This window comes from Musa acuminata, chromosome BXJ3-6 (assembly GCF_036884655.1).
Source record: "Musa acuminata AAA Group cultivar baxijiao chromosome BXJ3-6, Cavendish_Baxijiao_AAA, whole genome shotgun sequence".
Lineage (NCBI taxonomy): Eukaryota > Viridiplantae > Streptophyta > Magnoliopsida > Zingiberales > Musaceae > Musa > Musa acuminata.
In genome coordinates, this window is record NC_088354.1 from 11,058,823 (window position 1) to 11,075,140 (window position 16,318).

At 42.5% G+C, this 16,318-nt stretch overlaps 4 protein-coding genes across 6 annotated transcripts; 3 read left to right on the forward strand and 1 right to left on the reverse strand.

The window, feature by feature from the left end:
* Positions 1 to 677: 677 nt before the first annotated feature.
* On the reverse strand, positions 678 to 3,168 carry LOC135640045 (ras-related protein Rab2BV-like). Its single transcript, XM_065154147.1, has 3 exons — positions 3,026 to 3,168; positions 2,703 to 2,907; positions 678 to 1,322 (listed from the first exon to the last, which is right to left on the reverse strand). Exons 2-3 carry the CDS (start codon positions 2,865 to 2,867, stop codon positions 840 to 842), a joined length of 648 nt encoding a protein of 215 aa, XP_065010219.1. The 5' UTR covers positions 2,868 to 2,907; positions 3,026 to 3,168; the 3' UTR covers positions 678 to 839.
* A 420-nt stretch (positions 3,169 to 3,588) lies between these two features.
* On the forward strand, positions 3,589 to 7,323 carry LOC135640544 (uncharacterized). The gene is made up of 3 exons (XM_065155072.1): positions 3,589 to 3,743; positions 3,891 to 3,996; positions 7,022 to 7,323. The coding sequence occupies exons 1-3, from the start codon at positions 3,611 to 3,613 to the stop codon at positions 7,098 to 7,100; spliced, it is 318 nt and encodes a 105-aa protein (XP_065011144.1). The 5' UTR covers positions 3,589 to 3,610; the 3' UTR covers positions 7,101 to 7,323.
* A 576-nt stretch (positions 7,324 to 7,899) lies between these two features.
* LOC135641229 (rop guanine nucleotide exchange factor 7-like) lies at positions 7,900 to 10,879 on the forward strand. 3 transcript variants are annotated; one of them, XM_065156450.1, is made up of 8 exons: positions 7,902 to 8,456; positions 8,658 to 8,774; positions 8,853 to 9,007; positions 9,213 to 9,287; positions 9,361 to 9,651; positions 9,747 to 10,109; positions 10,190 to 10,472; positions 10,533 to 10,877. In XM_065156450.1, the coding sequence occupies exons 1-8, from the start codon at positions 8,171 to 8,173 to the stop codon at positions 10,598 to 10,600; spliced, it is 1,638 nt and encodes a 545-aa protein (XP_065012522.1). In that variant the 5' UTR covers positions 7,902 to 8,170; the 3' UTR covers positions 10,601 to 10,877. The 3 variants fall into 3 exon arrangements, with proteins under 3 accessions (XP_065012521.1, XP_065012523.1, XP_065012522.1); XM_065156449.1 differs by having other exon boundaries at positions 7,900 to 8,456; positions 10,190 to 10,879; XM_065156451.1 differs by lacking the exon at positions 9,213 to 9,287 and having other exon boundaries at positions 7,901 to 8,456; positions 10,190 to 10,878.
* A 2,516-nt stretch (positions 10,880 to 13,395) lies between these two features.
* On the forward strand, positions 13,396 to 16,260 carry LOC135641231 (uncharacterized). The gene is made up of 2 exons (XM_065156453.1): positions 13,396 to 15,789; positions 15,873 to 16,260. Exons 1-2 carry the CDS (start codon positions 13,396 to 13,398, stop codon positions 16,134 to 16,136), a joined length of 2,658 nt encoding a protein of 885 aa, XP_065012525.1. The 3' UTR covers positions 16,137 to 16,260.
* The last annotated feature ends 58 nt before the right edge of the window (positions 16,261 to 16,318 follow it).

A 16,318-nucleotide genomic window follows, 5' to 3' on the forward strand; every position in this document is an offset into this window, starting at 1 on the left:
GTTGGAACTAATTTGATGATTATTAATGAACAATTCGAAAAGTGGTGAAGCATAGTAAGCTAAGTAGATGGAGAGAGATGGAAAGATGACCAATGGAGCTTTTTTATAATGAGTTTGGATAATGATTGGAGCTAAGTAGGAGAGAGATTAATCTATTAGAATCATCAATTATTACTGAATCACGGAGGAGTGCATCGAACCACCAAAATTTTTTTTTGATAAGTGATAGATTCAAGCTCAAAACTTTATAATAAATTGTCATTATCTATGTCAGCTAAGTTAGCTAGCACATCACAATATTGCAATCATATCAAATCAATGTTGACGTGAAGGAATCGATCGGTCAACGTATCGACTCAACTAGACACTTTGTTAGGGTGCGACATGTCATGAGATTTTCTACGTGTCAAAACTATTGGTTAAAAATAAAATATTTTATAAAAAACACTTTAGGTAATTATAGTATTTACTTTAGTATTTTTGGGTCTTATATAAAATGTCTTAAATAATTCAGTACTTGAAAAGAAATTAAGGTACCTTGTGGCGTTATTCCAAATAAGAGAACTGAGCAACGTCTCAGGAGAATTGAGTTTAACTGCAACGAGATTCCACAACACCAACCGTAAAAAGCTACACACGGAATTCCATTGCCGTAATGCTATGAAATCATGCTTCAATGTCAACATTCAAATCATAACAAGAAATCAACAGTTACATGGTTCAGGAATTGCCTCTGGGGAAAGGAACTCTACATCTCGTAGCCTCCCAAAATTGTTAGCCCCTTGAGCCTAATCCACCTTTCTCGTGTCGCACCATGTAATCAAGCAGAAGGGAATCACCTAGGAAGAACAGCAACCTCTCTTTGCAAAACCTCCAGCGGAATCAGACACATTAATCGTCATCCCCTGGGAGGGAACTGTTCCTGCTGCCTCCTGTGCGGCGAGAGCCTTCCGGCTAATTATGTTGTAAATGTCCGTTAGAATGGTCTGAAATGCCTTATCTATGTTGAGTGCTTCCAAGGCCGATGTTTCCATAAAAGACAGCTCTTCCTTCTCAGCTAACGTCTGGGCTTCATCCTCTGAAACTGCTCTCAGATGCCTCAAGTCTGCCTTGTTACCGACCATCAATATCACAATGTTGGAGTCCGCATGGTCCCTGAGCTCACGAAGCCACCTTTGGACGTTTTCAAAAGTTTGCTTCTTTGTTATGTCGTAGACGAGGAGCGCTCCCACTGCACCCCTGTAGTAAGCGCTGGTAATGGCACGGTACCTCTCCTGACCGGCCGTGTCCCATATCTGTGCCTTGATTGTCTTCCCCTCTATCTGTGTTTGTGCAATCAAAGAATTGCTTCATAAAAAAGTGAGCATGCCTCATGCAAACGTTGACTCAGTGATCACATCTTAAGAGCGAGGCTTTTCAACATGAATTGAAACTACTAAAGAGAAGGCTTTCAATATGTACTGACGATATCAACCTCTGTATGAAGAAGCCAAGAACATCTTAATTTTCGCACCCATCAATCCACAAGATGAAATCCCAGAGAAAAAGGTAAAACCCATGCATAGGTAAACCAGCAGCAATGTCAGAAACTCCTATGGGTGTTCAGAACAAGAACCGAACGATATAAGTAATCAGGCAACAACAATGAAACACCCCTCACAATAAACTTAGCTTAGCTCAGCTAAGGACAACACCTCATCTTCTTTCAAGGACATCCTATAATTTCGAGGGAAACTCCACGACACTGAAACAAAAGTAAAAAAAGAAAGAAATCTTTCCTCTATCTGGTTCACTAATTTAAACCAAAGATTTTCTTTGGGTAACCTTGCATTTGTCAAATTATTACATCCAACATTGTCATTAACACAAAGGCCGCATTAACCTGACCTCAGGAGTGCAGAGCTATTCTTTTGACCCTAACAGAAGGCCAGGAAGGAGTTCTACTCAAAATGTCCACATTAAATATAGAGCTCACAAATATGTGAAAGCACTTTTGACTGCAATTGACTGGAATGATCACTGATCTGCTCTTTGGATTACCTCAGGCATGATTCTATGAAGATTCATAATGTTTCAAGATCAGGTCCCGAGAAGATCGACTCAAGCACATGGAGGATCTCATGTGTTCTTCCACCATGCGCCGTACAACCCTTCCATCCTATGAATCTAGACTAGACTCCATAAATTAAAGTTAATTCTAGCTTAAGAATCTTCATAATGCCTATTGAAGTGATCTCTGGTCTCACGTATGACCATAACTCATTATAGGCAAACCTCATGTATGACTACAGGACCTGATAAATATCTCCTAGCTCACTAAATGCTGCAATAGTTCATCTAGCCCGCAATGCCATTAAGCAATAACCTCATTGTATGACCACAAGATCCAAGAAATCCCCTTAAGCTCGCTTGCTCATTAGAGGCTGCCATAATTCATATAGCCCAGAATGGATTTTAAGGGTGAGTGAATTATGTAGGAACAATTTGTTGAGCATGTTGAGGGTAAGTCATGAACCCTTGCTGGAAAGGCTTTCCGTAAACATTATAAGAACATTAGTATGCATGCAGCTCTGCAATATATCACAATATATCAAGAAATCCTAAATCCAGAACTGAGAATGAACCGAGTTCCAAGAAGAGATCAGATGGTGTGCAGAATCAAGCAGGATTAGGGGGCAGTGGGAAGGACGCCGATTGATCACCTGAAGGGTCCTGGTGGCGAACTCGACGCCGATGGTGGACTTGGATTCCAAGCAGAACTCGTTGCGCGTGAACCGGGAGAGGATGTTGGATTTCCCGACGCCCGAATCGCCGATCAGCACGATCTTAAACAGATAGTCGTACTCGTTGTCCACCCGGTACGCCATTTTTCTTCCTCAATCCGCCTCCTCCTGCTCCTCCTCCTCTCTATAACATGAATTCAATCCATAAACCCGAAAAAAAAGACAAAAACCACAACATAATCGATAGAGACACAAGGCGCAAAGAGATCAAAATTGGATCAGAAAGGGGAGGAGTAAGCGACCTGACACGAGATGCGATCAAACGAAGGCCGAGAAGTCGATGCTTCTGAGGGGGAGAGGAGATCGGAGAGGAGGAATAACAGGGCACCCAAGGAATTGGGGGGGCATTTGAACGTCGAAACCGCCTTTTTTTTAGGGCCATTCATTTATACACCTCTCTTTAACGCGGTCCAACACCATGCTTAAAACTTGAGACCGAAGCCTACCAATACCTCCGCTGACCGTTCCCTTCTATCACAAGAGCCGTTGTTACATGACCGCCTTATATTATTATTATTATTTCCGTTTAATTCGTAAGAAAGTGATATCACGTATATATGATCGCTCGCTCATTTGGGAGCGTCGATTTTTTTGGGCGAATAACTCATTCATGTAATTGCAATTTGAGTTTGGTGATTCATTGCAAAATTCAAATCACGATCAGATCTAATCTCAACTAACGCAAATGGGCTTTTTCTTGTGGGTCGGACCGTCGGGTTGGAGACCGGTTTCTAGCGGGATCCGATAGAACAGATCCGATCCGTTTACACCCTCTGCATAAGTCTCCGGGACGGAGGAGGGTTCACATTGGTGGTGGCGTCGAGAGGATGGAGACTGGGGAGGAGAACACGAGGAAAGAGGAGACGGTGAAGCTGATTAGCGCCGAGGGCTTCGAGTTCGTCATCGACAAGAAGGCTGCCATGGTCTCCCAGACCATCCGCAACATGCTTACTTCCCCAGGTCGGTTTTGATCCTTCCCCTTCCCCCTTCTTCTTCCTTGGCTCGTCCTCCTCCGCCTTTTCTTCTTCTCTTTCGATCGTTCTATTATCTGATGCTGATGTCGAGAGCGATCGCGAAATAAGTTGTCGTCTATTTGTGGGCGCGCAGGTGGATTCGCGGAGACGCAGCACGGGCAGGTGACCTTTCCGGAGATCAGCACTCCTATCCTCGAGAAGATCTGCCAATACTTCTACTGGTCCCTCGAATACTCCAGGTTGCCATCCTTCCCACTTTGATTTCTTATTAGTACGCGTTGTTGTTTTTTCCTTTCCTTTTTCTTTTGGGTCGACGAAGTTCATCAAATTTAAGGGTTTCAAGATCCCAATCTATTTTACTTCTAAATTAAGAATAACTAATTGCTTATTTGCTCGCCATGGATTTGCTTCTACTTCTTGCCAATTGCACTGACGATTGATTGATGTGAGCCGACATAACTTCTTCTAATTTCATAGAATTAGTCTTCTTCTATGATTCTTCATCAAATATTATCGTTATGAGGTATCACTTATCAATTAACTTTTAAGATTACTCAGAAATTTAGTACAAGCCAAAGCGGTCTTAAATGCATGGCTGCTTTAGGTTGCTAACCCACTAGTCCATACCATATGCTTAATAGTTCTTAAATAATAGGCTTTTTGATGCTATCTCTTTTTTTCCCCAAAACAATAAGCAGCAGTTTTGAAACAGTGTATTGATTGTTGTGGAATCAAATCTCTTTCTTGGATGCTTGATATCTAAGCTAATGGACATGCATCTGATAGTTTTCTCCATAGTCATGTAGCAGAATCCTTAATCGTCCAAGCTATACTATGGATTTGCCCATTCATATGTAACCCCTATTCACTATACATGGTTTCAAAAGAAAAAGGACAGTGTGTTCCTTTCCTTGAGTATAATTGGAAAGGATCTTTTTTAGATTCCTGGTTTAACTTTTGTTTTGATGATATTGCATAGACTTTCATAATATTATACCATTTCCTGATTGATATCTTAGGTCATTTGACATAAGATTAGGTACAAATAATTGATTATATATAAAAGACTTTATGAGATTCCATGGTTATGGAGGATGAGATAACAAATCATTAAGAGACTCATGTAACGAGCTTATAGTTGATATGTTCCATTGAAAATTTGCCTATTTCTGGCATTGCACAATCATTGAAGTATAGTTTGTCAGGTTCTCTATGCACCTTAGATATCAGTTGCTTTGTTCCTAATGAAATTCCATATTGCTGACAGCACTAAGATTGGCCTTTCAATTTGACCAAAATGCTGTCTTCCTCAAGTAAAACAAAAAAGTAGGAGTGAGGGAGGGAGACTTGCCTGCTTGCTAGTTACTACAACCTTTTTTTCTTTCACATTAGCAGCTCTGTAATTTTTTTCCATCTAAATACTATCAGAATCTAGTGTTGAACATATTCACAACTTCTCTGAGGACCGTCTATTGACACTGTATGTCTTACATGTTACTTGTCATCCATTCCATGGTTCACTTGTTATTGTGACAAGTGAGAGCAATTAAGTATTAGGTTGTTATTTATTTTATATTTGACCAGCCGGTCAGCATATTGTTGTTTGTGGTTTCACTTTCATGCTTGGGTAGTGCATTAACAGAAACTGTTGTTGGTCATTGCACAATCTATTTATTCCGTCATATTTCCTTTTCATCTAATCCTCCAATATGGTTCCTAGGATACTTGAGTTTATTCACAGAATGGTGACCATCAGTGACCTTTCCGAATCCAAATTGCAGCCATTTTTGTACCAAAGTAATAAAGATAGAGGAGTACTTGGTTTGAACTATTTACACTCGTGTTCTCTATTGTTGGGCCGATGGGTAATAATGGAGTCTTATTTCAGAAGGAAATTATCATAACTACTTGTCATATAGTTTTCCTTTCTCTTTTCTTGTCAAGTGAGCTTTAATTCTAATGAACAGGAATATTCACAACTAAGCATGCATATGGTAACACTCAAAGAAAATAAAAAACAAATCACATGTCATTAAGGTTTTAAATCTCCATTTGATAATGGTCTTGGCAACTAACCAGATGGGTATGATATCAGTGTTCCAACCTGTACCATCTGATCACTGAATATATTGTGTGTGTGTGTGTGTGTCCAATCCTTTGGCTGGACCAATATATACCAGCCAGTATGAACTGTGTGTGTATATCAATGGGTATCAACCTATATGGTCCAATCCTTTGCTGGACCAATATGAACCAGTCCAACTAGAACTTGATTTTTTGCTTTTTGTTGTGTATTGTACATAATATTCCCTCTCATATCTTGGGATTCTCTTATACTATTTCATGTTACCATAGCAAGCTTTTTTTTCTTGGATGTTTTTCCAAGTTTCCATAATATTAAAGAACTTAAGTCTGTTAGAATCCCATAATGCTTTATAATCTGTATGTTGAATCATGACAGATCTAATTTCCTCTAAGATGCTTTTACAATGTGCACAAATTGATGGTCCAACACGGTCATCTTTCTTATATTGTGCTGTTTCTGTCAGAGAACATTCAGTAATCATCTGCAATTTATAGATGGCTAATCTTTCAACTAATCATATTCAGTATGAAACACAAAGCTGTCTTCAATCACCAAGTCTCCTAGACAAATACTTTTATGTTGATTACAAAGAGGTAAGGTGACATTGAATAGCTTTTTCTATTTTTCCCATGGAAATAACCTACCATAGTACCTATGACAATATTTCAGAACTTAGTGATAGTGACATACGTCATAATCAGTTCAGTTGTCACATTAGGGAACTCCAAATAACTAATATTTCTTTTAAAGAAAATAATCTGAGCCCTAGCCTTGTCTTAAACTTTAGTGGTGTATCTTGAAATCTTAGATACTCTTTTGTTACTTTGCTCTTATTCTATTCTATGCAATCCTTATTTCATGAATGAAAGCTAAGTGGTTCTTCTTAAAAACCTTGTGAATAATTCTTTAGTTCTGCTAGTAAACAATTATATTTTTGAATAGAATATTTATCTCACTATAAAAAAGTGAGAAAGATCCTGGTGTTACATTTTGGTTATAATACTAATCAGATAGTATCATCAAGAATTCTATATATGTTTGGGTATTGTTTATGTGTTTGAATATTATGTTTGCCCAACATGTTGGACTCATTTCATTTTTATCCTTTTTTTTTTTTTTTCTTTTGGTGACTTCTAAGAATAAGAATTCCACTCATTTTTGGTTGTTGTTCTTGGCAGTGGAAAAGAGACGGAGTTTCACATTGAACCCGAGATTACGTTGGAGTTGATGATGGCTGCTAACTATCTTCACACTTAAGGCGTTAATGCCCATGTAATCATTGTACCAATCTCGGTTTGGTACATACTACTGTTTTGCTCATAGATATATTTATATACTGTACCTAGTTGGCGTACAAGTTCTCTAATCTTCTCTTTGTTATGAAGACCAAATCATAGTTCATAGTGACATGCCATTTTAGGTGGTTGAATGTTGCAATAGTTTAATTGAAGTGCTCGAGATAAGCTTTAGACTTGGCCAATGCTTTTCTTAATTTCTTAATTTTCTTTTGATTTACTACTGTACAATCTTTTTATGTTCATACTGTTACAAGTGCATTACATGGATCCATATGAATATTGATGTTATCTCCACAATTTGGAGAAATCTGTCATTACGTAAATAATCACATAAGCTGTAGTGCTACGGCTATGGTTGTGATTCAGCATATGGGTTCGGATCTCTATCGGATCCGATCCTTGGTGCGGCTATTGACTCACGCTCCTTTGTACATCCATGTGATGACGTGGAGGCTCGACATTAGTTGGAATTGCATTTGGCAGTGGCGGATTCTGTTTCCAACTTTAGTTTTGAAATGGACTCGATCAAACACGAGCCAAATGTTCTTTCTCCTGTTTCAACTTTGAATTGGACTCGATCATCGCACAATCTCGGGCATCAAGTGATCAAAAGATAGGAGTTTCTTTACCGCGAACCCCTCCTTTTGGTCTCCGTTTCCGTTCAATATTTGACCGTCGAGAACAAGATTTGAAAGCCCGTGGCGCTTCTCTCTCCATCTCCCAGATAGAGTTCATGTATAAGATCCAGCTATGGTTATCATTGGCCATCACCAACCCTCACCGAGGAGTCCCCACGGTCGTCCTCTCGTTGCTCTTCCTTTTGCCGATTGCAGAAATGGTCACCTTCTTTAGGGGCCAGACTAGTCCCTCCTCCAGCAAGCAAGCAAGCAGGCGGAGAGGACCCCAGGAAGCACTACATCTTCCCCTCGGCCAACTTTAGCCAACCACCGCCCTCTCGGTGTCAGGACTATTAAGCGTGGGCTTTGTGTGTGTCTGAGATCACCGTGATTGTTGGGGAAAAGGCTCGCAATGGAGGATTCCGTGGAGAAATGCGGTGACAGGGAACAACCTCTCGATTACGTTGGCCGAGAGCGCAAGATCATGCTGAGTTACTCGACGGAAGACGAGCGTTGCGTGAGCAGTTCAAGCTTTGAGACCTCGCCAGGCGAGGACGCACGAGGCGCGAGCGGCTCTGAGGAATCGCTGCCGCCGTCGGTGCCATCGAGTTGGCCGACGCGGAAGTCCTCGGATTCTGATGCAGACGCGGATGATGAAAGAACCGATTCGAATGATGCGAAAGCTGATAAGCTCAGAGGTTGTGCCTCGGGTGCTTTGCACGTTTCATATGGCAAACAGGCAACTAACTAGTTATGTTTAATGCTGCTATTTTATTTGCTATCTCGTGCACATTCTGATCCGCTTACAGCTTTGTATTTAGTTTACCGAATCCTATTAATTATCCGGTCGGTCATCGTCTCAGATTTTTGTGGTGTTGTTTTTTTTGGGATTCGGTTAGATATTGAGTTGATGAAGGAGAGGTTTTCCAAACTGTTGCTGGGAGAAGACATGTCAGGCTGCGGGAAGGGAGTATGCACTGCACTGGCAATCTCCAATGCCATCACCAATCTGTGTGGTAAGCGTGCTGTGGTTTCTGGCCTCTTCGCTTCTTCTTGGTAGAGAACTTCACCTGATGCAACTTGTTCTTCTACAGCCACGGTGTTTGGGCAACTCTGGAGGTTGGAACCTCTGCCTCCCGAAAAGAAATCCATGTGGCGAAGGGAGATGGAGTGGCTTCTTTGTGTTAGTGATCACATCGTGGATCTGATGCCCTCTTGGCAAACATTTCCTGACGGGAGCAAGCTCGAGGTACATGCTGTTCTTGCTCCACTCTTTTGGCTATAACCAGAACGAACCTTGAATGCATCTGTCAGAAAGAATCCAGACACTCTGTTCCGAAACCATCGTCTATAATCTCAACAGCCTAGCTTATAGTAAATACACTGGCATTGGACTTGATGGCATGATGATTTAACTTTTGTGAGTGCTTACACTGTTAGCCCTCTGAATTCAGGTCATGACTTGCAGACCAAGATCAGATTTGTACATCAATCTGCCAGCACTGCGAAAATTAGACAACATGCTTCTCGTGAGAATCCTTACATGTATAAATGATATCAGACTTCAAGAGGGTGCTCTCACTGATTTTTTGCTTTCTGCAGGAAATACTAGATAGTTTCAATGATCCCGAGTTTTGGTATGTTGATCAAGGTATAGTGGCACCGGATTCTGATGGCTCGGCCTCTTTCAGAAGAACACTTTGCCGGCAAGAAGAGAAGTGGTGGCTACCCGTACCTCATGTTCCACTCGATGGTCTTCATGAAAACACAAGAAAGCAGTTGCAGCACAAAAGAGAATGTGCAAATCAGATTCTGAAGGCTTCAATTGCTATTAACACTGATACTTTGGCAGAAATGGAGGTTCCCGAAACTTACCTTAGTTCGCTTCCCAAGGTGTGCTCTCCTCCTCCGCTATCGAGTATAGTTCTCCATCCATTGGCTTCTCCTCGTGTTAGATCCTGAATTGATGGCATGGCTCTGATTCACAGAATGCAAGAGCGAGCTTGGGTGATTTGATGCATCGTTATGTTACTTCGGATCAGTTTTCGCCTGACTGTCTTCTCGATTGTCTTGATTTGTCCTCCGAACACCAAGCTCTAGAAATCGCAAACCGTGTCGAGGCATCAACGTACATTTGGCGTCGAAGAAGGGTGGCCAGACCTGTAAGCAACAGGAATGGCATCGCCACCACCAAATCATCCTGGAGCGCCGCCGTCAAGGACATGGTTGTGGACGCAGGAAAAAGAGAATTATTTGCTGACAGAGCTGAGACTATCTTGCTCTGCCTGAAGCAGAGGTTTCCTGGTCTGACACAAACCGCACTGGATGTGTGCAAAATCCAGTTTAACAAGGTTTGTGTGCCTTGCAATTACTCTCCCCCTTTCAATTCCGACCTCAGAAGCATTGATATTTCATGTGGTTGAATCTTTAGGACCTCGGGAAATCCATTCTTGAAAGCTATTCCAGAGTTTTGGAGAGCCTTGCATTCAACATTGTTGCTCGCATCGATGAACTGCTGTACGTAGACGACTTCAGCAAGAATTCAGACCACCTGTTGGATTCCAGAACCGGTGTCATCGCCCACCAGAAAGCATCATTTCCATGCTCGGCGCCTACTTCAGACACTGCATTTGCGAGTGCTCATTCCGCACCAGGTTTCTCGCCTGCACCGTTAATTAGTTCTACGAGGGAAGAGAGCCCTGTCTTCGTCGACGGTAAGTCTCATAACCATGGATTTGGTGTGAAGAAAATATTGACGAATTATCTCCGTGTAGAGGTGAAGGGAAAAGGCTCTGTCAATGTTGGTTCGGACAGCAGAGTCGATTTCATGCATGAACACTGAAGCCTAAGAAGCATCTCGAGAACAGAACTCAAGAGAGCAGAGAGGGGCTCGATACCATGAATCCAGAGTCATCACGAGTACTCTGGTTCTATATAGATTGTAACTTTCTTGGCGTGGTGGCTGGTGATTAATATGTTACGGTAGACATTGCAGAGTTCGCTGGCAAACGGTTTGCATGCGTGTAGAAGTATTCTATCGGGCAACTTAAGCTTGCAATTTTCTTGGTGTTTGGTCAGTGATCGTAGGCCTGTGCACACTGCAGAGTCGGCCGACATCGCCGGGCCGCGACATTCACTGGGCTGAGCTGGGTTGTACCGGCCCGATTCATTTTTCTCAGATTTCAGAATTAAATAAACAGATATATAAATAAAAATAAAAATAAAAAATAATTTTGTTCATAAATTAATAACATGCATTTTTTTTAGTTTCAACCATTAAAAAATATTTATTCTAATTTTAAACTGAGTGATATATTTATATAATTATATCTTGATAACAAAGATATCGCCTGTAATATCTTTTCTTTTGATGCTTTATATAGTGGTTCAATCATGATCCGAGTTTGATAGGTATAATTTTTATCTAGTCTAAATCATTAATTAAAATACCTAAGCTAAAGTTGAGCTCACTTTTAATATAAAACTAATTTGGATATTATAATCTTCTTTACTCAAAAGCTCGACATTCTCGTGATGACTTCACACGGTGATGAGTCCTCTCCATGAATCTAATTAATTTTTAACATATTAATTATAGAATAATTAAACTATTAATTTTATTGGATTTAAATTATTAATTAAAATATTTAAATTAAAATTGATAATAATATATTAGTCTCATAAATTTTTTTAATATTATCCACTTTTAATATGAATCCAAGCAAGCTCCGACGAAATAAGACCCACAGGGGATAAACAAGGCCATCTCCATGGCCACCGAGAGCAATCATCCATCGTCCATGGTGATGGCACCGATCACTCGTAGTTGCTTTGGAATCATGCCGTATATCCCCTCGATCGAACAATCACTTGTCTCATAATTCGATGTCAGTTCCAAATAATAATCATTATGATTGCCGAAGAAGGCTACAATCAAATGATGTTGTTAACTCCTATAGTTCAAATCAATGTAAACTTAATTACATGCGTACTGTGACGTGGACATCTGGCAATAGTTTAAATGGTGGGCCCCATTGGTGGAACTATTCTTTTCTCACCCCCCCCCCACACGTCTTTGTCAGGCGAGGACACACTTGTGGGGGTTGGTTTGGTGCAGACATGAGATCACATGCTGCAGTGGCCCATAAACATTGACTTCACAGTCAAAATTGTCAAGTGAACTCACTAATATATATATATATATGTGCATTTGGGCCTATTATTCAATTAATTCGACTTAGATAATGTCATTTTATGGTGACGTTAATTATTCTACGAAGATATAAGTGGGAGAGTATGCGACATTTAGATCTAACACAGAGAGAGAGCTCTGAGGGGGGAGAGCGGTGTGGGACCCACAGCTTTGGCGGGTTGGGAAGGGCGTGGGGGGAAGCTCTGCACGACTCGCTTTCAGCGACCTCCGCCCGTCGTTTTCTTTCCCTCCGCCAGCTGGCCTTCCACAACGATCCGAAGGCACAACAGAAGCGCCTCCGCTGCTCCCGGCCCGCCCCACCGCCTCTGGTGGCTGATTCCTCCTCATCGGTAGGGACGACACCGCCTGCCGCTCTGCTTCTCCCCGCACTACTCCTATCCTTACGAAAGCGATCGCCAAGCCTCTCCTCTCTTCGCTCTCTGGTTTGATCTTGCTCCTCTCTCTTACTTTGGTCCCTCGAGGCCACGGTGAACTCTTCTCAGCGAAACAGGGAAGAAGGGACAAAGCAGATGCACATCTCGAGTTCTTCTCCTTTCCGGTATGGCCTCATTCTGAATCCTCCTCCTCCTAATGGCTAGTCATGTCTGCTCCCTTTAGTCTCTTGTTGCGATTCTTCTCTTCTCTTTTGTTTCCGCCCTGCTTGCCTAAACTTAGTGCCGCTTTCTTACCATTCCCCAGGAATGTAACCATTGCCGAGTTCAGAGCATCCGGATGGCAGTAGATGCACTTCTCAGGACCAGTGAGGTTGGTGAAGAAGAAAAAAATCTTTTTTAGGGCCTTTTTCTTTTGTTGATCGTATGCATTTGTTTGATGCGCAGTAGCAGCTCAAATCAAAGAAAAATTGTTGCTTAAAATTGAGAAACTTCATAGTCTGGAGTGATCAGAATTGGGTGATGTCCAACTTCGTTGAGCTTCCGGAGACTCTCCGTTCATCGCCTCTACATACCCTTTTTCCCCCCGTTGGCTTGTAGATGAAATGAAATTAATTATACATGCTACAAAGCGATACACTGTAGTGAATAGTAATAGAACTCTCGCATTCTTCGTTCTGGCGTTATGGTCGGTAGTTCTTCACCAATTAAGATCACTGCGATGTAATTTTGTTCTTGAAGTGTGTCCAAATGAAGCTTCGGTCTTAGATTGATATCTCACTGTAGTAATTGTACTTTCTTTGCTCCGTAGTGATTAAGAGCAACTTATGGATCGTGAACTTTCTTTGATGCAGGCAGCATTATGCACTCTTCCACTCGAAGATGTTCGCATGCGAAGCTTCTTTATCCCTCAACATGATAAAGGAAATCGGGAGCTTACACGGTCATGCTGTGAGAGCTAATCGCAGGCAATTCGATTGTGCTGTATAAGAAACAAGCTGCAGCGAAGACAAGGAAAGCTGATAGAAATTTTTGGAAGAGAACTAACCAATCATGCCTTTCAGAATACCAGCAGTTGAAGCAGAGGATGAAAGAACACCAGAAATGCTGTTCAATAAACATGAAAGAAAGAGCTCACTTCAGCTTCACCGCTCGAGATCGTACAAGGAGAACTGTTCATTCCCAAGCAAAATCAAGAATGTTGACCTCGTAGAGAAGTTTGTGGCCCTAAATTCCGAAAAGCTCCCCAGAACAGTGGCCAAAGATCGGCACAAGATGAAGAAAAACTCAGTCGCATCACCTCTAAGGACTTCTCAAAAGCCATGGCCCGGTAGGACGGTGACCGGTATCGATGAACCAGTTATGAACATGTCAAATGTGCCATTTTATCTTCAGCGCATCGAGAAAGGAGATGACATTCATGGAAAAGCACTGAATTTTGGAGTTCTGGATTGGGGGCTTCTTGAGAGATGGACATACCACCAGAAATGTGTCACGGATGTGGGAGGTGGAGACTCGGCATCTAGTAGCACTGAGTCCTCATCATTTTCTACATTTGGATTCTCCAACCAATCTTGTAGAACCATTTCTAGTCCTCTATCTCGAGGGAAGAAATCGCCTGTTGCATATGAAAGAGAAGATTCTGGACATATAGAAGGCTCTCCTGGTTCAAGGATTTCTTGCACCAAGTTTCCTGGTGGAAGTGATCAGGATCATGATGGAGACTTTTGTGCTGATGTTTTAAGCCACGAACATGTTGCAGGTAACAGTAAAGATTCAGATTTGGAAGCCATGTCCTGCGATGTACTGCGAGTTCCACGTTCTGCAACTCCACCTTCAAGTTACAAGATCGATGATGCTACTGCAACTGGAATGGCAGAGGATCCAAATGGCAGCTTGACGAAAGCAGAAGAGTGTCAATCCAAGGCCAACCATATGCCACAACTTTCCCAGGATCTCAAAGGAAGATGGGATCATCTTCCAGAGAGCATCGACAGTGGATGGCTTAGTTCTGATTCCCCCCCATTAGCCACTGACGACTGGCTGGCCGAGGGAAGTGGCTGCAGTCATTCAGGTACTTTAGCTGACGATGTCGAAATCATCCATCGATATCCTCAGGTTCCTCACTCTTGCCCTCTACCTCTTGCCGTTGCGGAAGACGAACATGACATGTGCTGCACTCTTCCATCAGAAAGTGCAGTACCAACCGATAAATCCATATGCAGAAACGGAGACACTGAACTATTCTCTAGAGGTCTCTGCAAGCAGCATCCTGGAGCCAATACAGCCCAAGAATCCAGGATGTCTGAAGCAAAAGTGACGGCTGTGGCAGGAAAGAAATCATCTGATCATTCAAGTACTGTTCTAAAAAGGATGAGCAGAAGTTCTAGTTCGAAGGAAGCTTCATGCAGAGAGCAATTTGATCCTGTTTCTTGTCCATATAATTCACTTGGAGATCAAGCAACCTTCAAGAATAAGCACAGGCAAAGCCCACTGAGGAGGATGCTGGATCCTATACTGAAGCCGAAGAACAATGTTCATTCGACAGGGGCATCTGCAGCCTCATGGAACGGTCGCCATTCTTGTGAGCTAAGTAGAATGGACATGCCATCCCATGGGTTGCGCAAGCCCTTAAACACAGGTGTAGACTCTGCATGTCCTGCAGGGAGAAGCATGATTACTTCAAGTCAATTACCTGATGAAAGGCATGCGGCATCGATGAAGCAAGCTCTTCTTCAAGTTGCTTGGAAGAATGGCCTCCCGCTGTTCATGCTCTCATCTTGTGACAGCCAAGTACTTGCAGCGGCAATAACAATGAGAAGCCTCGACGGTAGTGATGATCTGGAGTGCATATATAGGATATTCTCTGTGAACAGTGCCAAGAAGAAAAGCATGTTCTGGAGCAACTACGGGAACAAAGACAAGAGGCATCAGTTGATCTCCCATGTTGTTGCCCAGCTGAAGGTTTCACTCTGCAAGACGAGGAGCTACGACAATGGCAGGTCTCGTGTTGCGAGAGAGTTCGTTCTGTTCGGTGCTCATCCATCACCGACGTATGACAAGTCTGTTGACTCTTCAGCTATGAGCGAGCTGGCTGCCATTGTTGTTAGGGTGGTACCACCATACATGTGCAAGTCGGATTCCTCCACCGAGTCGACGAATCCAGCAGGAAATACAAGTGCTTCGAGTGATGAGAAATGCTTGCAGACAGATCGGCTTCGAGTGATACTTCCAAGTGGGGTTCATGGCTCGTCGACCGATGGCGAGCCCTCGCCGTTGATAGAGAGATGGAGATCAGGAGGAGCATGCGATTGCGGAGGCTGGGATGAGGGTTGCATGCTAACTATTCTCAGCGACAAGTTTCAAGAGCAGCACAATAATACCTCGTGTTCTTTCCAAGCCCGTCAAACCGCAGATGGTACTCAAAGACTTGAACTATCGATTCAGGTATGGCAGCCTAACCGGTCATCTGTTGCTTTCCTGGCTGTGTTGGTTTCAAGTAGATAACAACGGCTGTTGAACTCTCTCAGGGCGGATCGAAAGAGAGAAGACATGCCGCCTTCAGCATTGTTGCCTTCAAGCAGGGGCTCTACACCGTGGAGTCTCGATCATCCATCTCTTTGCTTCAGGCTTTAGCTATTTGCATAGCAGCGCTCCATGGCAGGAAGCCCTGCAATCATCCAGCAGAACCAAAAAACTTGCAGAAACAAACTGTGAATGATCAGCTGGGGCGAAGTGCTGCCAAAGCCTATGTACCAAATCATCCACCGCTTTCGCCTGTTTGGAGAGCTTGATTGTCTGCCTCATATATTATAGACTGGAGTACGGTATAGTAATTCTGCAGTTGTTTTTTCTACTGTTATTAGCTATTCATCGCGGTAAAGGTGATAGAAGAAGACCAACCTCCATTTACGGCTATCTGCGATCTGCTTGTGTCCATTAGCTATTCATTGCGTAAAGGTGATAAAGGCTGATG